Genomic DNA, 26,511 nt, shown 5'->3' on the forward strand with positions numbered 1-26,511 from the left:
GTGTAAACATCCTGTCTAGTAGTGTCAAGTAGTATGTCATCAATGTGCTAACTTCCCTCTGTGTGTTAAGCATGTGCAGCAGGTGTATCTGGTTTGACCGTAATGTAACCTTCTTCTGATCAGTGTTTGGATCTAATGTATTGCGCCTCTTGTGCAGATCCAAATAAAATAATTCAAATACCACTTTAGCGTATCAAAGGAAAGCACTATGATATACCTGTAGTTGTCCAGTTCACTCACTCTTTCTAAAAGTGACAGTTATGATGTAAAGTAAACCATCTCAACTTTGGAATATTTAGCTTTTACCATTATCCTATTAACATTAAAACTGTATGCTGTATGTACTGTGTGCTATGGTATAATACAGTACTACAAAAAACAACATTTTAACCAGATGAGGTGTATAATGCTTTCATAATCCTGGGATGAAAGTTTATCCGAGCGGTTGTTAACAGGATACGTAAACCAACTCAGGAAAAACAAACAGAATAATTAAGTGTGCCAAATAAAACCATGCTCCTGCTGTGCGTGCCAACACACTGCATGTGGAACCAGTGAGCAAACTGAGCTGACAAATAAAAAAATAAACTGTAATCGAGCATTTTAAAGATCAAAGTTCATGCAAGCAGGGTCAAGTCAAACAGATTCTTCCATTCATTCATTACAAAAAAATGAGTTTGGTTCCAAAATGACAGGTGTGCCATTTGAAGAATTTACTCTTACAAAAATGATTGCTGTCATTAGCGTAATACCGACTATGGAATTTGCTTGCGTTAGCAGCAATATAATGAGCTATACACTACTGACACAAAATGTTGAGCACGTAATCATCTGTCATTTCCAAAATAACTAACGTCTAACATCAATTCATGTTTCAGAATCAAACCAAAAAAATAAAAAGATAAAATAGAGATTGTCTGAACTGCAACTGGCATTGTCTAAATCTGCAACTGACAAGTGCTATGACCCACAGACAGAGACAGGTAGATACAACATATATTGATAAACTGATAGAGCGAGATAGAGGCACTCTCCCAGGCCCATTACAGAGAACGAGAGAGACCACCCATATCACCTCGCATTCCTTCCTAGGCAGCCCCTCCCATTGGCCCTTCTGCCCGGGTACTACGTCAGTCAGTAAAATAGTAAGGCAGCTGTCGGCTTCCATCAGCTAAAAGTGCATCTCCGAACATATCCAATCCACCACCAGTACCACAGACACACACACGCGCACACACACACATGAACATGCACGCACGCACACACACAGACGTGTAGACGCAGACTAATGTGCACCTTACGAGTTGACGTAGATGCCATGACATTGGCACACATACACAAATATTATGTACTTTCCATCCCTTTTTTTCCTCCTTCCAGCCTCCCTCCTTCCTACCCACCCAACTCCACACACACCTATGCTTTTTTTTGTTCTTCTTCTTCTTCTTCTTTTTTTTTATTTCTTTTTTTTTCTTTTTTTAAAGCTTGCCTCTTCCCGACCAACGACTTGCTTGCTTCAGCTTTCACAGCCCTCTGGAGTGGAGTCACAAATCATGGCCCGTCCAATCAGACTCGACCTCAGGCACCGAAAGTCAATCAGTCAGTCCATGCGCGGGGGAGGTCTGGTGGTCTCATCTTTCTCTCTCTCTCTCCCTCTCTCTGCTTTCTTTTTCCTCTGTCACCCCCACCCCCCTCCCCCGTATGTGTTTTCCTCCTCTTCTTACCCCTCGTCCTCCTCCTCCTGTCTATTTTCAGTCCTCCATTTTTTGCCTGTGTCTGCCATTCTGACCGGCGCCATATTTAAAGGCCCCATTGGTTGACGTAACTGCTAAGAGTTGGGGGCCTAGGCTGCTAGCTTGGATGAGTCCACTGCAGAGAGAAGAGACAGGGGGGACAGGAGCACAATTATATTTAGCAAATGTTAGGGAAGGTCCAACAATTGAAAATCTGTAACGGAATTAATGGGAACTAACGCGAATCATCATCATCATCGTTATCAGAATATTGGGACCATCATATTTACCTATGCTGCTCAATGCCCATGCTCAAATATGTCAAATTGTTGTGTAGCTTATCTTTGGAGTGATATTTAGCATCACTTACCATTTACTGAAATGTCAAATAAAATATAATTCAACATAGTAATGTAATGAAATCAATATGAATGCACTGTGCGTGCAGAGGCCAGGGTGGTACTTTTACTGAATTCCTGTTAAATGCTAGCCTGGCTCCAGTCCTGAATCGCTACCCACACCCATTAAAAAATAAAAACCTATATGTTCTGGCGATCCAGGTCTGGTGACTCGGTCTATGGTGGGCCTAGTCTCGATCGAAAATCTGATCGCAGAAGCTGATTGGCTATCAGTCACTCGATGACGTCAAGCAACAAACATGGATGCCCCCACTGTGGTAACTTGCGACCGTATCGGTCTGGATCTGAATAATAGTGAAACTAAATGAAAATTCAGACTGCGTGTCAGGCTAGTTAAATGCTGGGAAATTATTTGCACAATATACGTACGGAACACTGTATGTACAGAGCATTGCATTTCCATGAATTTGGAAGCACACAGCGCATCACTTGTAGTCGGCTATTTTTGGTACTTTTGCACAAGGCTGTCATACGACGACATAACAAAATAGGGCATTCATTTATGAAGATTAAATATGGAGATGGTTTTCTGGTCCAACAGAAACGGAACCATCTCTGATTAATGTGGTTTATCAATACGTGGATCCAACAATGTGTATTCAACTAGCATTGACCTTTAGCAATAGTCAATGCTAGTTGAATATAAATTCATAAATCGATAAAATGATAAATGGATCATGAAACATTGAAATAGAAGTGAGCCGATTATAGCTGACACATGCTATTAATTAGTAATCAGTGAGAAGAGAAATGACTGTAAAAGTCACTGTGTAACAGTTTTATTTACATTATTTAAAGGTCACAACATCATAAAGACATCATGGATGTCCCTCTTATTATTATTACCAGTAAGACGCCTGAGGGCGACTAAAGCCGGCTGCCGGGCGTGGCTGCACTAATAACTTTGGGGCAGGCTCGTCTAGAGTTGAAATTTGAATGGACAGGTATCAGTCAAAAGGGAGACATCGAAGAGGAAGGATGGATGGGGAAGGATCAACATATGCAATGTCAGAACAGGTTCTGGAGATCTAAGGGTTTGAGGTCAGATGTAGAGTTGCTGGCCAATAGTGATGACATCAGGGAACTAAAGCTAAAAGGGTCTCCACATCTCCATCCCTGATGATGTAAGTAAGTAAGTAAATTTGATTTATAGAGCACATTTCACAGACATCATAGTCACAAAGTGCTTCACAACAATAAAAACAAAACATGTCAATGGTAGTAAAGTAAATAATAAGAATTAAAATAATAGGAATAAAGCAAAGAAAAAGACAAAAAAAGAAGGCACTGGTAAAAATCAAGAAATCAGTACAGCCCTATGTTGCAAAGGCCTGTCTAAAAAGGTGGGAGGCCACAGATTTCAGGTGATCCGGGAGGTTGTTCCATAACCTGGGGGCGACACTATGTCACATGATGTCACGAGACCTTGGCACCATATGCAGTATGCAATTATTATTATTATTATTATAATTATTAAAATACAAATGCATCTGTCTGCTTTTCACTACTGAAGAAAAAAATACCCTTACCTTCATTCAGATTAGGTCAGGTGAGAAAATGGACAAAAATGATTGCTAGTCCAACATTCAGCAGCATGACAAGAGCCACCAGGATAGAGTTGGGACCCTGGAAGTAGGAGAAGAGTTTAACATGATTAGGATTTTTCTTAGATTAGTGTGGATAATGCATATCGGTACATAGCCTACAGTAGTCATGGTCTCCCCAAGAAGCTTTCCAACTTACAAGACAATTTATCCCTCTGTCTGTACTTTTTAAATGACTTAATAGTATGTGGTCTACATGTACCTGGTGAGCCATCAGCACTTTCATTAAAAATTACATTTGGATAGTCCGAGCTGCTGCGAGTGCAAAACATGACCTACAGTATAAGGGCCTATTTAAGTTCAGGTAAACACTGAGGATTTTGCTGTGCAGGCACTTGTGGTCAACATACTGTATAACACACTGGTAATGTCCCCACATTGACTTTATAAAAATATGGTTGAGATGACACTCACTGACTCCTCCACCACAATATCGTTGGTGCTCATTTCCATGCTGGCTTTCTTGGTTTCCGCAAGGCTCATTTTTGGTTTGTGTGAATCTTGTTTTTTCAACGGCGCTTTGGCGCTCTCTTTAGCCGGAGCTGGTGAAGGCGCACACACACGGGGCGGTGCAGGCGACGCGCTCGGCGCCAGAAGCTTTGCGGATGGCGGTAAGCGAGCGAGGCACGACGGGTGGAAGTCCTCCTCCATGCCGCTTGGTTCCTCCGGCGGTGGTTGCTTGACAGTAGCAGTATTGACATAGTAGCTGTGGAACTGGGAGTGAATTTGCCCATTGCTGGGGACACTACTGTTTGTTGTGGCGGCAGGGGCGGCTGGTTTGGGCGCTGGAGGAGGCTCTGGTTTTCGCCCTTCCTGTTTGAGAGACAGCTTCGATGGCACCCTTGGTAGGCCTGCAACATAGAGCAAACAAAAAGAATGGAACAGGAAGGACAGAGGATGAGGAAAGAAGGAAATTGAGAAAAGATGAAAGGACATATATAAACAACATAAAAAACAAATAATATAAAATAATAATTCTAATAAAAAAATATTTTTTAGCAGAAAAATATTGCCCAACTGATTTGTCAGGCTGTGTAAAGTGGGCAAAGAGACAAAGATTGTTTGTTGCTGATGAATTGATGTTTTTGTCATCAGGTCAATGACATTTAGGATCACTTTAAGAGTAGTGTTGGAGATTTAGTTTTTCATTCCCCTCAGCAGATCATTTGACAGCAGACATCCCAGTTGAAGCCTACCTGCACTGTGGTTCTGGGCAGCAGGGGCCACAGTGGGTTTTGGGGCCACAACAGCAGGAGGTTCCTCGACAATGATTTCCTTCTTGGCAGCGGGAGGTGATGAAGTGGGGGTCTCAGATGGAGATGAGTCGGGTGTCGTGCCCTTGCGATAGAAATGGGGGCTCCCCGACGGAGATTTCTCCTTCTCCTCGGGAACCTCCTGCACCTCCAACGGCTCATTGTATTTCTGTCGTATGTAGTCGGGGCCTGGAATAACATGGAAGCACAGGCTTTCTCAAAGAAAATGTTTTGCTGGTGGCATTGTCATATTGTCAAGCACTGATGCTGTGCCCGTCAATCAGTATACACAACTTTGTGTGTGCAGTGACGGATCAACCCCTCCGAGGGCCCTGGAGCTACATCAAATGAAAGGGCCCCATGCTTGCGCGTGTAACACAATCAAGAGTGACACTTTTTGCCTTTGCGCGCCCAGTGAATGAACGCGTGCGTGTGCGTTCAGCGCACCGCCAGCACTATCGCCGCTGCTCCCATAGAGTTATATATAAGGCTGCTTATCAGACCGGATCTGCTATTTTCGAGTCTCCCCCCACCGAGTGGTTGAGAAACTGTTGGGTGACCAAAAACACTAGCAGGGGTTCCTGTGTTGCGTTACATTGAAATCGGTGACCTATGAATACGGTTTCGACAGAAGCAACAGCTGTACCTGCCGGCTACATTGATTCTGAGACCATTAAGCCAGCTGGCCAAAAGTAAGTTTATAACCCTGATAGTACACACGTTTACCATTCTTCCATCCATTCTTAGGTCATACTGTCATTACTGTCATACGGTCATTTAAGGCTAACTGTAATGTGATTAAACCTAACCCGTCCCTAATACCTGATATCATGTTTGTCTACCTGTCACTTTTAGCCTGAACCATAATTCAAGGTTTTATCCACTGTCAGTTAGTTCATGGTTAGGATGCCGGTATTGGCCTCCATGATTTCACAGTGGAGGCATTTGCCCGACCTCACTGAGCTTTCAAAGTGGCCCCTCTGCCCTCCCTCAGTTTATGAAACCTGTAAAAGGCTTCCAGGCATTCCCTGCATGCTCTGGGTCACTGATGAGGCCCCGCAGCAGTGCTATCCTACCACCGGACACCAGCCCTATAACACCCCGCCAACATCACTGATGAGGCCCCGCAGCAGTGCTATCCTACCACCGGACACCAGCCCTATAACACCCCGCCAACATCACTGATGAGGCCCCGCAGCAGTGCTATCCTACCACCGGACACCAGCCCTATAACACCCCGCCAACATCACTGATGAGGCCCCGCAGCAGTGCTATCCTACCACCGGACACCAGCCCTATAACACCCCGCCAACATCACTGATGAGGCCCCGCAGCAGTGCTATCCTACCACCGGACACCAGCCCTATAACACCCCGCCAACATCACTGATGAGGCCCCACAGCAGTGCTATCCTACCACCGGACACCAGCCCTATAACACCCCGCCAACATCACTGATGAGGCCCCGCAGCAGTGCTATCCTACCACCGGACACCAGCCCTATAACACCCCGCCAACATCACTGATGAGGCCCCGCAGCAGTGCTATCCTACCACCGGACACCAGCCCTATAACACCCCGCCAACATCACTGATATACCCCACAGTGCTTTTCAACCCTTTTCATATCAAGGCTCATTATTTATTCTGCATTTGAGCCACGGACCACCATTTGATGAGATTTAGCCTTGCAGACCCAAAATTAAAGAACATGTCCGCATTTCCATGCTGTATTGATTGATTGTAGGAGAGATATCAAACGTTGATCAAAATAACAATTCTTCTCCATTCTCTAATTGTGTAGACTTCTTGTAAATTAACTTAAGTAATACAGATGTTTAACAATAATAATATTTAACTCTTGAGAGTGTAAAATGAAACCAAATGGACCCGTAAAGCAAAAAAAAACGTGGGTTGAGGAGTCTTTCAGTTCACAAATCACCAGAACTCACCAAACTCGGAACTCACCAAAAACCGATAACAAACTCTCATTGCATCTTGGTAAAACGGAATCCATTCTTTTTGGGTCCAACCATTCCCTTCATAATCTCTAGCAAAGAAGAGGTTACATATCTAGGCTGTATCCTTGACAATAAACTGACAGGTGAAAGCGTGGCAACAAGGGCAATCACAAGAGTATATCAAAGGACAAAATACTTGGGCAGAATGTCCTCTTTTGTTATCAAAAGGGCTCTCAAGACTTTAGCTGGAGCCCTTATACTGCCCATTTTTTACTATGCTTGCACATCCTGGTTCTCTAACATCTCAATGGCACAGAAAACTAAGCTCCAAACCTCATAAAACAAACTAATTCAACTTCTTCTAGGCCTGGGGCCCATGACCCACTTTTGTTCAGGGCATTTTGATAGCATAGGCTGGCTCCGGGTAGAAGATAGAGTCAAGCAATTGAAAATGGGTCTGACATGCAAAATTATAAATACCGGTACAACTCTGCCCTCCATGCCTTCAATACCCATTTACTTGAATAATTACCTCAAAATAGTGAGCAACATCCGCAGCCACAATATTAGAGGGAGCGTGAACAATGATCTGGTGCCACCCACTTTTAAAACAAATACTGTATGTGTAAATTCATCTTCCACAACACTGCCACTCAAGTGTGGAATGCCCTGACCCCTTCCCCCAAAACAAGCAGATCACTGGCTTCCTTTAAAACAGGCCTGAAATTTCACCTGTCAGCAGGTCAAAGGGGGAGGAGGTGATCACCCCTACCTCTTTATCCCCCCTCCGACTTTCTTCTGCTCCAACCTGTATATAGATTCCATATTTGTGTGCATAGGACCCGAATGGTAACAAGACCGCAAGATCTTTCTTCGGTGGCCCGGATCACATGTTGGGCTCAGAACTTCAATGAGCCCACTATAGGGCCTGCTGGACACATTTGGCTCTCCACAATGCAGAGTTGGTTTTGAGAAAATGTCTTTCCAAGATAACTTGACAATACTCTTTATTAAACGCATGACGTAACGTAAATGTAAATTGTCAATTTGATCAATACAATCTCAATTGCCATGGTAAAAACTAATTGTAGGCCTATTTCAAAATGCTGATTTAGGACACATTAAGGTTCATGTTAAAAACATTAAGATTATACTGATAGCATCCTTAGGATTACCATAAAGTCTGTGGAGTGAAGGCAGATTCTTCTGAAGGATTTGGCCACATCTCCTTGACGTTGACTGGAGTCCCCCAAGGGTCTATACTCTACTCTATGCTATATATAGAGTAGACTCTATACTCTATACTCCCCCCCCCTTTCCCCCCTCTGAAGCAGCCAGCAGTCAAAAAGCAACCATCTACAATCTACAACAACAACTGATCTACAAGCTCACAAGACATAGGGTTCCAAGTAGCCTCGGTCCCAGCCTTTTTCATCTCCAAAGAGAAAAGCCTGATCACGAGTCTCACGACCTAAGGCAGAGAGTGCCTAGCCTAGCCAGAAGCGGGGCTTCCAGCGTTTGAACTTCCCCTGGAAGTTGTCACTTTTCCGCTTCCGCCAAATTCCAGCACTTCCGTTGAGGCACTCAACAGTGTAGGTCTTGCCCAGCGTGCGTTCCATGTGAGTAATTGTCAAACAGAGCAAAGCTATAGTCCACCACTTCCAACCCGGGTTTATGTGGAGCTACCAGGCAACATGCCAGTACCTTCATTGGAGCTCACAGATCTGGTTGCAGTGGCTCTTGCTGAGATATCTATTTTGTATTACAGTGAAGTGACCTTTAACATCTCAGCCTCTTGTTTTGGTAAAGTTCGATTTACACTGTATATTTTTCCAGTGGCAGTTTTCTTTATATAGGACACAGGGCTATTCCAAATGCGGCCCGCGGAGCGCCCCCCTAGTGGCCCTTGGAATAATAATAACATTTTTAAAAAAACGTATCAAACATTATCATAATGACAGTAATCCTAAATTATATTCTATCATATTCAAGGGCCTTTGGAGAGAAATTAGACAGACTCCTGCAGTGTGTGTCTGTGTGTGTGTGTGTGTGTGTGTGTGTGTGTGTGTGTGTGTGTGTGTGTGTGTGTTTTCAGCTAGTGCTCGTTGACGCTCGTTCTGTCAAATAGGTCTATTCTAAGATATAGCATATACTTGTATAGACATATATCACCCTGTGCTCATACTGTGCACAAATGTATTAGCCTACATAAATCTTGTGTGCGGCCCTCCACACACAATCATTCTACAGTTGTGGCCCCCAACCTAATCTAGTTGAATACCCCTGGGCTACATAATGTATTCTTACTATTCTATGCATGTACTGTATATGTTGTATGTACAGCATGCATGTGTACATGCATGTACAGTAAGTGTACAGCAGAGATGTGCAGATGTGCTGATGTCGCCTGCCTGAATCTGCATGTATAAATAAGAAAGCTAGCTCAACAAGATAGCAGAAGAAAAGGGGGAGATTATACAAAATAGAAAGAGTGGTCTACGTATGGCATGTGTTACTGTACGTACCTGGCTGGTGGAAGCTTGGGGAGAGCTCCCTGGACACGGCTCTGGCGATGTCTGAGTCCTGACCAGCAGACCCGGCTGCCTGGTCTGCAGTATCCCCTTTGACACGAGCATGGGCTGTCCTGTGAAAGACACGCACACACGCACACACACACGCACACGCACACACACACACACACACACACACACACACACACACACACACACACACACACACACACACACACACACACACACGTCATGTCCTGTCCTGTCCAACAGTAGCTGCCATTTATCTAACTGCAGGTGTTATAGACTAAGAGACAACACAGCCATGATGAGACAGTATTTGTTTGGAAATGTAGCAGAGTGGAAGCAGAAACTAAAAAGGTTTGTTATGTGCAATTTGCGCCAACATTAACCATTTCCTAAATGCAAATCCAGTCCAGCCCAGTTTATTTATTTACAAATGCATTTTTTACCAACTATTAACACCTGGGGTTCTATGTGGGAATTAACCCAAATATCTACCGCTCATTCTGAAGGGAATCCTTCCATGGCCAGGGGATATATTGGGCTTATTAGCTTCTTCAGGCACCAGCATGTGTCCTACCAAACACCAGGGTTAAAAGATCTCAATGGAGAAGTAGGGAGGGGAAAAAGAACCTGACAGTGGGATACAGTGTGTGATGTAGACAGAGAGTCACTAAAGCGGAAAGAGAGATGCAGAGGGGGAAAGATGTGCAGGCACTGGGACGGAGGGACGGACGGACGGACAGACGGACGGACACTAGACAGACAGACAGACAGACAGACAGACAGACAGACAGACAGACAGACAGACAGACAGACAGACAGACAGACAGACAGACAGACAGACAGACAGACAGACAGACAGACAGACAGACAGACAGACAGACAGACAGACAGACAGACAGACAGACAGACAGACAGACAGACAGACAGACAGACAGACAGACAGACAGGCAGGCAGGCAGGCAGGCAGGCAGGCTGCTGAGAGAGAAATGTAAGCGAACAACAAGTGAACGAGCTGTGTGTGTCACAGACAGACAGGCAATGGACCTTTTTGTTCACTAATCAATGCCAGTTGTGAAAGGAGTTGAATATGACAATGAGATGCCGGAACTACATTGTCCTCTATAATTGAACAGGCCGCAATCTACAGAAACACCTCCAACAGATGGACCGAAGAGCTGAATAATTGAAAGAAACAGGAAATGTGCTGCTTTACACCAAATTAAATGTAGTCACACTGAGAATGAGATTGTGTCCATCTTTTTCGTTCATCTTTTAATCTGATGAAGATGCGGTTCGGCCGTCCAAACATTCATACTTTACTTTGTTAAAGCATGGAAGTGGCCTGTTAAACTGTTATGTTGTGTGTGCGCACGCGCGCGTATGAGTGTGTGCGTGAGTGTGTGCGTGTCTGCTAACTCCGCTTGCAAACCAATCAACGCCAATGTATTTGTGCACGCTAGTAGGTCAAGGATAACACTCCCCAAATGATGTTTCTATGTTATGACAACTATGTTATTTAATATTGTTTTGTGAATGCATGCTACGGGACATAATGTCTGTGAAGCTACAGTATAGAGTGGAACAAGTCCACACACTCAGTGACCAACAACACACAAACAGACAAAAACACAGAGTTAACTATGCATGCACTCTTTCATACAGCCCGCAACACAGACATAGAGACAATGCGGCACCAATGTGTGCACATGTGCATGGATCAGACAGTGGCGTAATGGGAGATGTTAACATGACAATGTTAACATCTGCATGCACACAAGTGACACGACACCAGACACAAAGAGAGGGACAGATGGACAAAGACACATTTTCCTATAGTGAGTTTGTTGAACTGCTATTTTCAGCGTCCAACACAGTATAAATTTACCCTGCTAGCTTTTTTGGCTACAAAAAAGAACTTTTGTCCCCAATGAAAGCAATCCACAGACAGAAGATATGTATGACGCTATTATGCTTAAATCAATACGTTTTTCATGAAGGTCAGTCAATTCGTCTTGGTCTGATGGAATTAAAACTACATTTCTAAGAACCGGCAGCCAATTTTCTGCTATGCCTATGCATGTGTCTTTACTAGTCAGCCTACATTTACTGTGCTGCATGCATTATTAGCTGTGCATATATTGTGGTCAGTGCATAGAAATGCTGTTAAGAACATAATAACATTGTCTTATACTAATAGATCAGTGGTTCTCAAACGTTTTTTGTTTCCCCTGAATTACACTGTTATGTCATACGGTATGTACATATGTTTCAATTACGACAGATTGAAAATAACTTCATACTTCATCACTATTCTGGGGGGAACATTCACCAATAATAGCAGATATACAAGCTCTCAACACGTCATGTTGTGATGTGTTGAGTTGTGATGTGTTGAGAGCTTGCAGATCTCTTATAAGGAGGTTTGGTGGTCCTACTAAGTATAGAGGGTTTAATTGATTAAACTGAGGTGATATTGATAAATTCCAAATATTATCAAAGTATTCTGCGGCACCCCTGGACTTCACGCGTCACCTACCTCAAAATTGCACTTAAGTACCTGTACAGTGCTTGAGTAAATGTACTTAGTTGCGAGCAGTAAATGGTCACGCCCTCCTACTAGTAGTAGGGGATAAAGTACAGTTTTAGACCGCGACAGTCAGAGAGGGGCGCCGTCTCGAGCCATGGGAGACACCACCGATCAGAGAGGGGCGCCGTCTCGAGCCATGGGAGACACCACCGATCAGAGAGGGGCGCCGTCTCGAGCCATGGGAGACACCACCGATCGCGGTAAAGCACGCTGGTTGCCGCGTCGAACGTTGCGAAGTTCGCTTAGCCGACTCAGCCCTGTGCGAGTTGCGACCCGATATGGACAAAATAGTAAATCATGTTCTGGCAAGAGCGTTTAATGCCCCGACTGCCACTCAAAGTGGCTACTGGCCAATCACAGCTCGTCCTTACTCAGACGCGAAGAGGATTCCATGCTCGCTACTTAGTTACTTCGCACCATTGCTGAACAGGACACCAACCTGTATGAGTTGCTAATGCAGCGACAGAGCACGCCATTGCTTGCCGGGCTGGCTTTCCTCCACAGACACAGTCAATTAGATAGATAGCCCTTTATTGATCCCACAGGGGAAATGCAGCTGTGTGTTCAATTGTTTTTGTTGGAGCGCCCAGCCAAGCCGGAGGCACGAGGGACTCAAATCCCAGTCTCCATGGTGGTGGGCAGGTACGTTACTCATGGAGCGCCCAGCCAAGCCGGAGGCACGAGGGACTCAAATCCCAGTCTCCATGGTGGTGGGCAGGTACGTTACTCATGCGACACCTGGATGTTTCTCACAACAGAATCTGTATTTTATTTTCATATCCTGGACATTATATGGCTGTAGTTCATTTGTTGCCGTTTAGGAATAGCGTGATTAGCGATTTTTTTGGATTGATTGATTGAAGTATTTATTAACAGTTTGCAGAACATTTCAAGCACAACTCAATACAAAAACTGTTAAAGGAGCATTCAGTGATCTAGGTGATTTGGAGAAAAAAACAGTCCGCCCTGGTAACAAGATGTGCACATGCACACGCTCTACAGTGAGGGAAGTACAACAGACCAACAGCACACACACCAAGGCCCGCCCCACTCGATCATGATTGGAGGAAGGCCCCTCTCATCCTGATTGGATGAAAGCTTTGCCACCCAAAGCCCAAAACTGAAACTAGGGTTTTTTGACCCCAGGGGCTCACTGGGGACAGGGAGGAACTCCTTATATGGTCAGCACACTTTATAGTAGGGAGGATTATCCAAAAAATAAGAAAAAATAAGTGATATTTGAATTAAGTGAAATCACTGAATATACCTTTAACTGTGGACGACACCATAAAGCATTACACTTGTTTACAATAGGGTCCACCATTTTCAATTCATCATAACATTTAGGGACGTACAAATATAGATAGATAGAAGCCTGTCACAGATTCTGGCAACAAACAAACACTGCCATTTATATCTCTCTCTTAAGTGATAATCCGAACATGATGTACCAGTGATTCCCAAATGGTGTGCCGAGGCACACTGGTGTGCCGAGAGACTAGTCCAGGATTGCCTTGGGATACTGTGTCAACCACACATTATTACTGCAATATACAGTGAACTATACAAAGGTATGTTTATTTACTACATCAGTATTTGTGTGCACTCATTTCCGAATACATTTTTACCACTTTCAAGCTGGTGTGACTATTTTGGCAAATATTGCTTATGTCATTATAGGTGTTCCTTGGACACAAAAAGTTTGAAAATTACAGGCTTAAATGAGCAACCAACAGTGGCAACAATAGAAACCAAAAGACTTGAGACTGGACCACTGGCTTCTATGATTTAACCAGAGACAGTGCAGTACCAGACGAAGCACCCAACTGAAGCAGTGTGTGTGTATGTGCGTGACAGTATTCCTGACAGCTGTTGATAAGCATAAGCCTCCTTCTGCCTGGCCTTATTTAGGCAGACCCCACTTCTCAAACACACACACACACACACACACACACACACACACACACACACACACACACACACACACACACACACACACACACACACACACACACACACACACACACACACACACACACACACACACACACACACACACACACACACACACACACATGTGCGTTCCGTGCACAGTCATACGCATACATAAACATACACGCCTCCACGTATACACCCAGACACACTCAGACAAATAGTGCTGCTGTGGCAAGCCAACATAGTCACACGCATGCATGCATTCACAGACAGATGGACATTCACACACATGTACTCTGGCCTATAGGACCTGCACACTCTCTCCCTCTCCCTCTCTCTCTCTCGCTCTCTCTCTGTGTCTCTGTCTCTCTCTCTTTCTGCCCCTCCACCCCTCCCCACCCCTCCCAGATGATGGGGAAAGTGACGCAAGCTGAAACCCTTCCACACGTTCCTAAGCTCTTACCAACACTTGTCAACTATGGACATACCGCAACCTTCAAAGACTCGCCCGACTCTCTGCGATGGATTAGTGTGCCTGTGTGTGCGCACGTGTGTGTGTGTGTGTGTGTGTGTGTGTGTGTGTGTGTGTGTGTGTGTGTGTGTGTTATGCCTGTAAAAGATAACTGTTGAGAGACTGTACTGTACACAGTCAAATCCTCAGTGTTCATTTACACATGGACAGGTCTATTTGGTTCCATATGTACACTCTCAGTAACAAATAACAAATGGATAGAATTTTACTTCACTCATAGACTGTGAAGTAAAACGAAGTGTGTGTGTGTGTGTGTGTGTGTGTGTGTGTGTGTGTGTGTGTGTGTGTGTGTGTGTGCGTGCGTGCGTGCGTGCGTGCGTGCGTGCGTGCTTGCGTGCGTGCGTGCGTGCGTGCGTGCGTGCGTGCGTGCGTGCGTGCGGAGAAGGCGTCGTTTACTTGATCCATGATTTATGTCTGCTGTGTCTGACAAGTATGTCAACTATACTGTATGTAACAACGTTCTGCTGTCTACAGTATGCATTTTGAATTGTAACAATGGCTGTTCTCCTATTGTCTCGTTTGACTGGACTTAGGCAGTGTTTATGTCCTTTGTACAAGGCATCCTTGTACTTCTGTTTATGTGGACATAAATAAACATTTAAAATGTGTGAGTTTTCTTTTTCTTTTCGTTTTTTCTAGTTTTCAAAGTTTTCTAGTTCAAACTTTGAAGTTTGAACTAGAACACACTTCAACACAGTACAAATGATGTAAGCTGACACAAGTTTCATACATATCCGTACACCAGATCATACAGGGTAGTGGTGGGCAACGTTGAAGATGGAGAGGGCCACTATTGTTCCACACTGACTGTATCACAAATAGCAGATCTACAAGCTCAAAGCTTGTAGATCTGCTATTTTGTATATATTTGAATTTAAATCCTGTTTTTATTGTAATCCTGAAAAGTAACATTTCTGTGTTCAAGCCGGATCTGCCCGATAACATTGGCTTTCAAAGTTGGCAGGATTGGCCCGTTTTGAACAAAAAGCCTCAAATCATGAACGCAGCGTGCAATTTACGTTAAATCTTTCACAGACTTTCCTACTAGGCTGAGGAATATATCCCACCCTTTTCACATTGGTCTGTTATAGCGCCACCAACCGGCCACCAGGAGGCCACAACCTAACCTGCCCTGGTGGAGACCTGTGCACCGAGGGGCACTTTATTTAGTTCAGCTACTAATATAGACTCAAATAATGAAAGCGGGTCATGTTTGCATGTTTAGAATTGTAACAGCTGAAATCAGTAATATATCAATATTCGGATATTAACCTGAGGGCCACATTAAGTGTAGGTGGGGGCCGCATGTGGCCCCCGGGCGCCACATGTGGCCCCCGGGCGCCACATGTGGCCACCGGGCGCCACATGTGGCCACCGGGCGCCACATGTGGCCACCGGGCACCAGTTGCCTATGCATGCACCAGATCATACAGGTCATAGATGGATGTATTACCTTGAAGTGGCGATCTCCACTTTGGTTTTGGCGATGGCCGCGGCCCTGATGGCTCCCTCCACGGCACGGTCCACCTTCTGCTTGGTCTTGGTGTTCCTCAGCGGAATGAGGTGCTTCTTGATGCCGCGGGCCAGCAAGTTGTTCTTGTACTTCCCTTCCTCCTTGGTACCGTCGGGGAAGACGGTGCAGCCGTAGCCGTGGCGCTTGTTGTTCAGCCACTCGCCCTCGTACTTCATGCCGTTGGAGCGCTCCGAGACGCCGAAGCCGCAGCGCTTGTCGTTCTTCCACTCGCCCATGTACGACTCCGTGGTGGTGGCGTCCACGTTGTCCTCCAGGGGCAGGAAGTCGTCACCGCCGTCGAAGCTGATGGTGGAGTTGGCGTCGCTGCTGCTGATGCGGCTCATGGTGGCTTCGCTGCGCTTGCTCGAGATGGACGAGCGCGAGTCCGACTTGCGCAGCCGCTGGAGGCTGCCGAAGAGCGAGCCGCGGCGGAAGAGGCCCTTCTTCTGCGAGCCCTCGGCCTCCGAGTGGAAGTTGAGCACGAAGCCGCCGCGCGTGCCAGCCGGCGTGTCGGAGGACACGGAGTCGTGGAGCGCGGTGCTGTTGCTCTGCTCGCTGCGGAGGGAGGCGAGGGAGGTGCGGAGGGGGGAGCGGATGACGGTCGCCATGCCGTACGGGACGCTCTGACGTACGCCATAACCATGACGCATCCCACCGGTCCACTGGCCCTGATATGTACCTGCACGAGGACACAAGTTAGGCAATGAGTTGAATGGAGGAATAATGTGTAAGAATACATCAAGTAGCAGATGTAGCAGCCTATGGTAGAACAAACAGGGGCCAGAGAAGGCCAGGGCAGAACCACATGGCAGGAGGGGAGGGATGACACTATGTGTTGTTGTCTATCATTGAAGGCTGGCAACTTCTTCTTGACAGGCAACTTTTGAGGATGAAAATCTTTTATTTTTTCCCCCGTATAAATAAAAATAAAATTGACACAGGGGTGAAAAATGGGTTACAAAATCGTGGGATAAAAATTATAAAATAAATAAATAAATACAAAATAAAAGCAGTCCCAACCTTCCACCTGATTGAATAACCAAAAAAAGGGAGTGAATGAATGAATGAATGAATGAATGAATGAATCACAGAAGCTAGAGAGCTAAGAGGTAAGAGTGCTGACCTGTACCCCAATAGACACACACACACACACACACACACACACACACACACACACACACACACACACACACACACACACACACACACACACACACACACACACACACACACACACACACACACACACACACACATGTGAACCTCAGCAACACACATCAGTATTGAGACGTCAGGCATGGCCATATATGGATTGTGAGGCCATATGGGTGTATTTGTGCTATGCACAGGCAGGTAACTGGAACTTTTTTATAGAGAAGATAATTGAATCAGTTAGCAGAAGAATATAGGCTTTTGGCCTAATATTCCTAATTTTCAATGAATGCAATAAGCAGTTTTTCCCTCAACATTCATTCATGGTGATCTGTTTCCCTACACAGCCAAGACAATGGAAAATCGATGAAAATGAAAATACATCTGGTTAAATTTTGCAACTGAAACTGGAGCTACCCCTGTGCTATATAACTATTATATTACTGAACTCCATGACAGTCACATTGTCTGTGATTGATGATGATACACAATCCTCTTTCCAACCTGATAGAATCATGAGCACATGCAGGCACAGGCTTGGAAAGATGGTCAAATGCCAGTGGTGGAGAAAGTAACTACTCACATGTTTTACTTAAGTAAAAGTGGCAATACTGCAATGTAGAAATAAAAGTCTGGAATTCAAAATAGACTAGTAGTACTCATTATTATACAGAATATCCCATTTCATTAGTTTTCAAATGTGTGATTTTCCCCCCGAAATGTATATAGGGCTGAAGTGTAGGTTTGTATAAATAATCACTTGCATCATTTCAGTGAGTTGTAGTTTATGCCATCTATGTGGAATTAAAGATCCAGCTGATGATGTCAGTAAAAGGGCAATATTCAACTATCATATTACCTCATCCAATTTAAATGTAATTAATTAGTTATTTCTATAATCACATTATAGAAATAAAGGCAATTTTTATTCTTGCTATCCAGCCTTCATCAGTGATGAAGGCTGGATAGACGAAACGTCTGTCATTGATCCATCACGCAAGAATAAAAACTAGACCTATCTCCTCCGTGATAACATGAAAGGGTTCACAAAGGTATGGGAACCAGTCTTAGATACAGTGGACCCTTCTAGACTGTGCTTCAATGTACCTTATTGAACGGTAGTGAATAACAAAGACTCTGGTGACCTGTAATGTAATCATGTCAAGACTGTGGTGTGCTCGTTTTGTCTTTTTTGTTGTGTTTGTTTGTTTTTTGTCTGTGCATTGTAATGTCCGTATTGTGGTTCTTGTTGTTTTCCTATGCTATGTTGAAAAAATAAAAATGTGTGGTTCTATATACATTGAATTGTGATTGAACAGTTGTGAAATCTCAGAGCCTCAATAAAAATACATAAAAAAATAATAATAATAATAATAAAAATTAAAGCACAGTCTTGGTGTGTGCGACCCATTACCTTTATTTCTATAATAAATGAGTCTAAGACAGGGTGGCTGTGTGTAGAATATGTACTCTTTTTTGTAAAATCTTCCCTTAGTCCATAATTAACCTATGGCCTTTTCAGCTGATGATAGCTACTCATTCCCTGACACAATTTAAATATAGTCTTTGACCCTAGAAAACTTCTATCCATCAATCATCCATGTGGTGAATGGTGCATTACAGTTGCACTTCCTTCATCCAAAGCACTTATCAATGTGCATTACATTTACACGCACATTCACACTAACGACGGAGTCTACCATGCAAGCCTCATCAGAAGCAGTTGGGGGTTCAGGGGCTTTTCACAGGAACCTTGACATGCAGCCAGAAGGAGTATGGGATGTCGGATCAGGAACCTTATGATTCCAAGACAGCAACAGGGGTAGGCAACTGCCCTCCCCCCCGTAATATCTGGCCCGTGAGATAATTTGAAGAATATGATATTTTTTTCAATCAATCAGACAGACTCACATGTACAGTAGGCTATTATGTCCAAATTGAGAAACTATCTTCACATAAAAGAAGGATTATTATACTTATTATAATATACTGATACTGATATGTTGAGAGTGGCAGTGCAGGGAGAGCAGCTGGCATGGGGGTGAAAACAGTCTTATGTTCATTTAAATTGAGATATTTCTCTAATTTGGCCGTTAAAAAAGGTTTCTCGCAACTCCGCCCTGCGGGTGGCGCCTCAGTCCGGCCCCCCATATAAAGTCCTGGACAGATATTGGTCCGAGGACAAACATAGTGGCTGACGCCTGGACTATAATATCTTAAATATTTGTATTGATCCATTTTCTGAACACAAAGTGAGCTGATGAGTGAGACTTCAAGCCCAGGTTGGTTGAGAATATCAAGTTCCATCTTACTGAGCATAGGAACTTTCCTAGGAATCAGAATCAGCACTCATCAAAGCTGGTGAATTTTGTCTACAAGTCTAGTACTAGCCACCGCTGTGGCAGGCAGTCAAACGTGATCACGGATCAACGAATGCCTTCTATTCTTATTTTGGCAACTAAGAAATAAAACTGTTGTGATCTTATGTTTATATCTACCATCCGTTATGACCAGTTGAGGTAAACGTTAAGAGTCCTGGCAGAGGGCTTGTGCCTCTCTGTGTAGCCCTGATGCCTTCAGTTGGAGGGAGAGTGTGCTATTTTAAAAGATGGAAGTAACTTGAGATGCTGGGAAGCCTGCCTGCACAGCCAAACATAACTCCAACAACTATCTTGCTATGTCAAAGAAGTCTTCTGCATATGACTATGGAGAGGACGCTGGATAAATCCCTGGAAAAAGAAATGTAGAAAAAAATAAAACTTGGAAATGGAACACCCCTGAAATCACTTACCAAGCCTAAGCCTACTCTATTGTCTCATTGAATAAGAACAAGAAATCATATAGGCATACTGGAAATTATTTTACAACTTGAATTCATTAGCAGGCATTCCAAATCTATCACGCAATGTCTGGCTTCACAGTGAAACCAAATCAACAGATTTTTTTTAAAAGGGGACAGGAAAATAATTTAGCCCATGGATCTCCATATTATAGACTAAACTGCATAGTTTACCTTCTGTCTGTGCAGTGTACCGGCAGTAGACATTTGTCCACTCCACACAGAGAAATGTGTCAAAATGTGTCAAGTAAACTAACAAAAATACACAATCAAATACCAAAAGACACAGTGACACCACAACAGAACAGTCCTTTGAATCTGTCTACAAATCCCCAACATACAGTACAGTGCACACATACTGTACACCAGTGTTCTCAACCTGTGGGTCGGGACATCCAGGGGTTGATTTTGAGGGGGTCCCCACTGACAGTGAAGTGACATTTTAAGGACTTTTAAGGCCTTTTTAATGCTCAAAGAAAGAAAGAAAGAAAGAAAGAAAGAAAGATAGAAAGACCATTACTGCATCCAAAGTAATCAACAAACTAGATAAAACAAACAAAAAATATTAGAAAGAGGCTAAAATGGCAAAAATAGCAGATCTACAAGCTCTGCTATTTTCACAAATCTGTGGAACCGAGTCAAACTGAATGTATTGCCTACAATTCCAAGTGCATGTAGGGTGGCAGGTCCCCAGTTTAAATATGATACATTTGGGGGGTTATGTCCTGAAAACGTTGACAACCACTGCTGTACACTATAACTAGAAAAGTGTGAGGTTCTACCGTGGCCTACTGAGAGTGTGCGTGCAGAGTTTTATGGTAATCTGACACGTGCCATGAATCATGCGTTCATGATTCATGGCATTTTGTGCAAAATGGGCAACTGGAAGATAGGCATATAGGCCAATAGGAATGAAAATGTTTAAATCTGATCAAAATCTGAAGGACCTAAGAGCCACTTAGCAAAAAGTGTGTTTTGCAAAAATCGTCTTGTTTATATCACCACCATGAGGCAAATTTGAAAAATAAAAAGGTTCTACCATGGGAGTGTGCATGCAGTTTCACGCCAATCGGTCCAGCAGTGCCCGAGATCTCTGCTCACAGACGGAGGGATAGACAGTGGTACTCAGCTTGGCTAAAATGCATCTTGTTTATGTACTACGCCCTTACACACCTGTTTGCTTATAATATCAATCTTTACTTTTGAACTGGCAACTTCTCTCTTCTTGTATCTCTTCATGTCACCTTTCTTTTTGATAGATGCTAGTTTACTATATGCAGATCTTGGTCACTTTTTCGTGTGCGTTTTTCTTTTTTTCTTGGCAACATGCAGGTTCATTATTAACCTGCTATCTTAGTTTCTTTAGAGTACATACATGTGTTCTCTCTGGATTCTACTATTTTTGCACCTTGTTTTTTGAGTTCATGCATACTTATTCATCAACCCTTAAAGTAAGTAAGTTGGTTTGTGAGAGCAAATTACAAAATAATGGAGCAAAGAATCTTTGCTTTTATGCTTTGCAAAGGAATAAATGGACACTTCTCTACACAGAAAATGGGTCCATTTACACTCTCAATGTTAAATTAGATTTACAGCATTTAAGTGAAAACGTGTGTACCAATTTGTGTGAGTTTCGGACCAGATCTGTAGCAGTAGTACTAGTAGCAAAAACTGTGTTTTGAAGTAAACACATTATGGCTGTTGCCACGGAAACAGTCGAAATCGGCATTACAATGGCAGTAATCTGGCACGAACAGGGCCTATACTGTATGTACGTTGTGTGATCCAAGGAGTTTAGGGAAAGAAATATGTTGATTGTGCGACCTACGGTTCAAGAGTTAAGCCCTAACCACACCAAAGGGTCAAGACGGTTTTAGCATTGTCCCTGCGGTGTGATGTCTTGTTGCACGTTGACCCTAGTGATTCAACGCATGGAATTCAATGGCCCAAACCACACCAAAGGGTCGAGACGGTTTTAACGTTAACTCCTTGCAACCGTTTGGATCCAAGGAGTTGCATGGTGACCCTTTGGTGTGGTTAGGGCTTTATAGGCCAAAACATGAAGTAGGCTGTTGTAGCGCCACCATCAGCAGCTTTGACATATTTGGGTTGTAAGTTCTTCCTTGGCTTAGTGGCAATGTGCGTGCAAAATTCCCAGCAATTGGGCACTGCATTCATGATGCGTGGCATTTTGTGCAAAACAAACAGCCACCCTCACAAACTTTGGAGACCAATCATAGCCAATCGGAATGGAATGTGAGAAATAAGTGTTGATCACATAACTACAGAGATAACGTATACCAATTTGCATGAGGTTTGGACAAAATATTTGTTTTGCAAAAATCTGGTGCTGGTCGATTTGAAAACTTCTACTGGGAGTGTGCGTGCAAGGTTTCCCACCGATCAGTCCAGCGGTGCTTGTAGCATGTCGTGCAAAACGGGCTCCTCCAGCAAAGTTTGAAAGCCAATCGCAGTCAATCGGAATAGAGTCAGATACATTTTGTTCACATGACTCCAGAGATAATGTGTACCACTTTGGTTGAGGTTTAGATAAAATCAGTAGGAGAAGTAGCAAAAACTGTGAAAAAAACGCAACATGGTGGAAACCTGTCAGGTGGAAATTAGCGTGGCTTATTTGGGGAGTTCTGTAATGATCTAAGCAATCCAAGGCAAAGGGAATTTTGATTATATGCCTTATGGTTGAAGTTATAGGCCACCATGAGGCTGATTTGAAATTTGTAGTGTGGCATTTGTAGAGTGGCATTTCCTCCTTGGCAGTTTCACGGCAATCAAACGCTGACACTTTGTTCAAAATGGGCCACTCCTGCAAACTTTGAATGCCAGTTTTAGCCAATCAGGATAAAATGTGTAACATCAGACAGATCCGTCTTTATCACATGACTATAGATAATGTGTAGTGATTTGTGTGATGTTTGCACAACATTTGTAGGAGAAATTGGCCTATAACAGGCGCTATAACAGGCTTATGTGAAATATCTATTATCTAGGGCAGAGGTTTTTACTTGGCCTCCAGGAAGTGTGCATGCAAAGCTGCATGCAGACTAGAGGCGAGTGCGGAATCGCCTTCGTGTCTGAGTAAATGGCCACGCCCCCCTCCTACTAGTAGTAGTACGGGATAGAGGGGCGCCGTCTCACTCTCAAGCGAACTTGAGCCACGAGATAAGCGATAAGCGCGCAAGTTGCTGTGTCGAGCGTTGCGAAGTTCGTTTAGCCGACTCAGCCCCGTTCGAGTTGCAACCCGATAAGCACAGATATTAAATCATGTTCTGGTGAGAGCGTTTGCCCCGACTGCCACTTAAAGTTAACCTGACTCCGCCAGATGGCGGCAGCAGTGAGTTCCTCTTCCTGCTCCCATCTGGTCCCTCTCGGGCAGAGGCGATCAAATGCTGATCGGAGCGATATGCGGCCGCAAGAGGCGGGATCAGCATGAGACTGATGACGTATTGAATCGCTGCCACGGCGCAAATGTAAACACAACCTAACAAGACTACAACTCGAAATGATTATGGAGATATCAGATTTTTGTCCCGTTGCTTCCAGCTCATCGTCTGCTTGACCAGATGCAGGCAGGAGGAGGGAACTTAATTGTGAACTCAATACTGCCGCAATCTGGCAGAGTCAGGTTAACTCAAAGTGGCTACTGGCCAATCACAGCACGCCCTTACTCAAACGCGAAGGCGATTCCGCACTCGCCATGTAGAGTTGTCCAAAAGTGCCGTATATTGGCTGCTCACAGAATGACACGGACACATGGATGGACAGAGGCGAAAACAACTTCTCTGCCACGCCTTCGACAATAAATACTACATATTCTCTGACGTCATGATTCCCACTAGGCAAAGTAGGCATGGTCCTGCATGGGGATAAGCTTTCTGACAGATCTCTTACACCTGTCTCCTTTCCTTCTAGAAGACTCTACAGGAGGTTGGACAGACCTACTGGCAAAATATGGACTGGAAACTATGAAGATGGTCGTTCCAAAATGAGGTAGCCACAATTTAAAAACAAAAAAGTGACACCTGCCATCAAATTATGTGGCAGGCTTATTTGGATCCATTTCATATTTTAGAATTATTCAATGATCATTGTCGGGTAAGGAATAAAATATTAAAATATGAAATTGTTCCAGGGATTCCCCAGAATCAAAGATTTGAAATGTTCACTTTAAATATATATATTCAAAGATTTGCATGACACGAAGTGATGCGATATGAGTTTGCACAGGTATATCTCAAATTTTGAATAGCATAAAGCTCAAATCTAAAATGACACGCTTTCCTGGTTTTAATAGCTGTGCTGTAAAGAGGCAAAAAAAAAAAAAAAAAAGAGGTTTCCAACGGAAATGTTTATGCATCACGCCACATCCAACTAGAAAATAATAAAGGGGATACTGATTGGAGGTAGGCGAGTGACAGGGACAGAAATGACATAATGTGTGACAGAGAGACAGCCCATCCCCCCCCCCCCCCCCCCCCTCCATAGTGAGAAAGCTCTGGCAGGTTGTGTTGTTGGGAAACGTCAACTTTCGTCTACAGTAGCTACATACCATAGTCAATTATCAACACAAATGATTTCCTTAAAGGACTATTCTGGTATCTTGCATGTTTAGCTCTCGACTTGTCTTCAATTGACATATGTGGTAATCCTAAATCGCATATTTTTAATTCACGCTTCTCTTGAGGATGTGTGGGAATGGCAGTTTGCATTGATTAGATTGATGCACACAGGTGTGTAGTCACTCACACACCCAGCCCAGAGTCTAATTAGTTTGACAGACTACTTTTAGAGTTTAGTGCCATTTGCTTCTGCAGGTCCCTGGAACTAAATATTTTCAGATTGGGGTCAGCAGCCAAATACATATCATGTTGGGGTTCCTTGACAAGTTTTTCAGAAAACTCTTACGATTTAGAAGACATTAGAATCGGCCTCAGGTTTTAATGGATAATGTGCATTTTGTCATACACATAGGTTTGGTCACATCAGATTTTTATTGAAAACAGTCACTAACGCGTAATATTTGATAACTATCTTGCATTCAATCATACAGCTCAACTCATCCAGTTTTCCTTAGGAGCTTATCCTAACCATAATTATGTCCACGACAACATAATGACTGGCTATAATAGTTGATACAGAGTCAGAGATGCACTAAGCAATTTACTTCCATTTTCATGTTTTTTTTGGTAATACAATTTGAATTGAGTTGGTAAACATGTATACAGCATAGTAACCTGCAGAATTGTAATTTGATACAGATCTACTTTATTATTCTTATAGGCTACTGTTAGGATACTGTATAAAATACCAATAATTCAAACAAATGATTCTCCTGCTACACCTGATCAATGCTAATCAGTGTAAAATCCCTCTATGGCATTCTACAAAATAATTTGGTACTGTTTTCTACCTAGCCATGTTCAGCGATGAGTCTTCTATTTTAAGCCATGACCTCTGTGCTCTCAACCAGTTCAGTTACAATCTTGCATGGAAACAAACTTAGCCTATAGGTTATAACTAGCTGGTGCAAGCTGTCTCAGTGTACACTCTGCAAAGCAAATAAAACCCATGTGAAATATATGGCATCATTAACTAATATGAAATGCAATTCATATTGACCCTATTCATTATATATATATATATATATATATATATATATATATATATATATATATATATATATATATATATAAAGAAGCGTGGGCTCCACATGCAGCTGAGCCTGTGGGCGGCAGCAGCTGAGATGTTGCACTACTGTTGCTCTAGCTGTCTCTCTCTCTCACCTCCATCCCCGTACGTTTCCACGCCATATCCATCTTGCAGACCGTTACTCCACGTCCCCTCGAATCTGGCCGGCGTGTTCAGGCTCTGTCGGACTCCGTAGCGACCCTTAAATCCATGCGTCCACTCTCCTCGGTAAATCCACCGCCCCTTCGTCTCCACGCCGAGCCCGTGGCGTTTCCCCTGCGCCCAGTAGCCCTGGTACACGTTCCCACTGGGCCAGGTGTACACGCCGACCACCTCGAACCCGTTGGACCACGAGCCCGCGTACTCGCCCTGACCCTTGGGCCCGGTGCACAGGCCGTGTCCGTGGGCTTTGCCGTCCTCCCAGCCTCCACAGTATGTGCCACCATCGTCAAAATCGAACCGGCCGCCCGTCATTCAGAAAACGAGGATGTTCGAGGTGGAGCACTAGTTGCGCGGCGCCCGGGGGGATTCTGCAGGTTATAATACCTCCCGTGGTCCAAGTCGAAGTCCGAAGGTGGGAAAGTGCGGCGAGCGCAACGAAAGTGGGCGTCCGAGTGAGAGAGCGACCTCGGCGGGGGTCTGAGGCACCGACAAGCGATGAGTGATGGTCGCTGGGAGCATTGGTGGTTGGTTTGTTGGAGCGGGACGTGGGAGGGTGAGAGGCGGCCGCCACGGCTGC

At 44.0% G+C, this 26,511-nt stretch overlaps 1 protein-coding gene across 1 annotated transcript; it reads right to left on the reverse strand.

Moving 5' to 3' along the window:
• LOC306943441 (junctophilin-1-like) lies at window positions 1-26,511 on the reverse strand. The gene is made up of 7 exons (XM_079529787.1): window positions 25,868-26,511; window positions 16,016-16,754; window positions 9,494-9,612; window positions 4,953-5,198; window positions 4,171-4,607; window positions 3,682-3,778; window positions 1-1,869 (listed from the first exon to the last, which is right to left on the reverse strand). The coding sequence occupies exons 1-6, from the start codon at window positions 26,244-26,246 to the stop codon at window positions 3,698-3,700; spliced, it is 2,001 nt and encodes a 666-aa protein (XP_079385913.1). The 5' UTR covers window positions 26,247-26,511; the 3' UTR covers window positions 1-1,869; window positions 3,682-3,697.

Source organism: Electrona antarctica, assembly GCF_951216825.1.
Source record: "Electrona antarctica genome assembly, chromosome: 19".
Taxonomy (NCBI): Eukaryota; Metazoa; Chordata; class Actinopteri; order Myctophiformes; family Myctophidae; genus Electrona; species Electrona antarctica.

Coding starts and splice junctions, on each gene's coding strand:
- LOC306943441 (XM_079529787.1), bottom strand. CDS start 26,246: ATGACGGGCGGCCGGTTCGATTTTGACGATGGTGGCACATACTGTGGA. Junction 9,613..16,015: donor GTGGAGATCGCCACTTCAAG/GTAATACATCCA, acceptor TGTCTTTCACAG/GACAGCCCATGCTCGTGTCA. Junction 3,779..4,170: donor ATATTGTGGTGGAGGAGTCA/GTGAGTGTCATC, acceptor TCCTACTTCCAG/GGTCCCAACTCTATCCTGGT.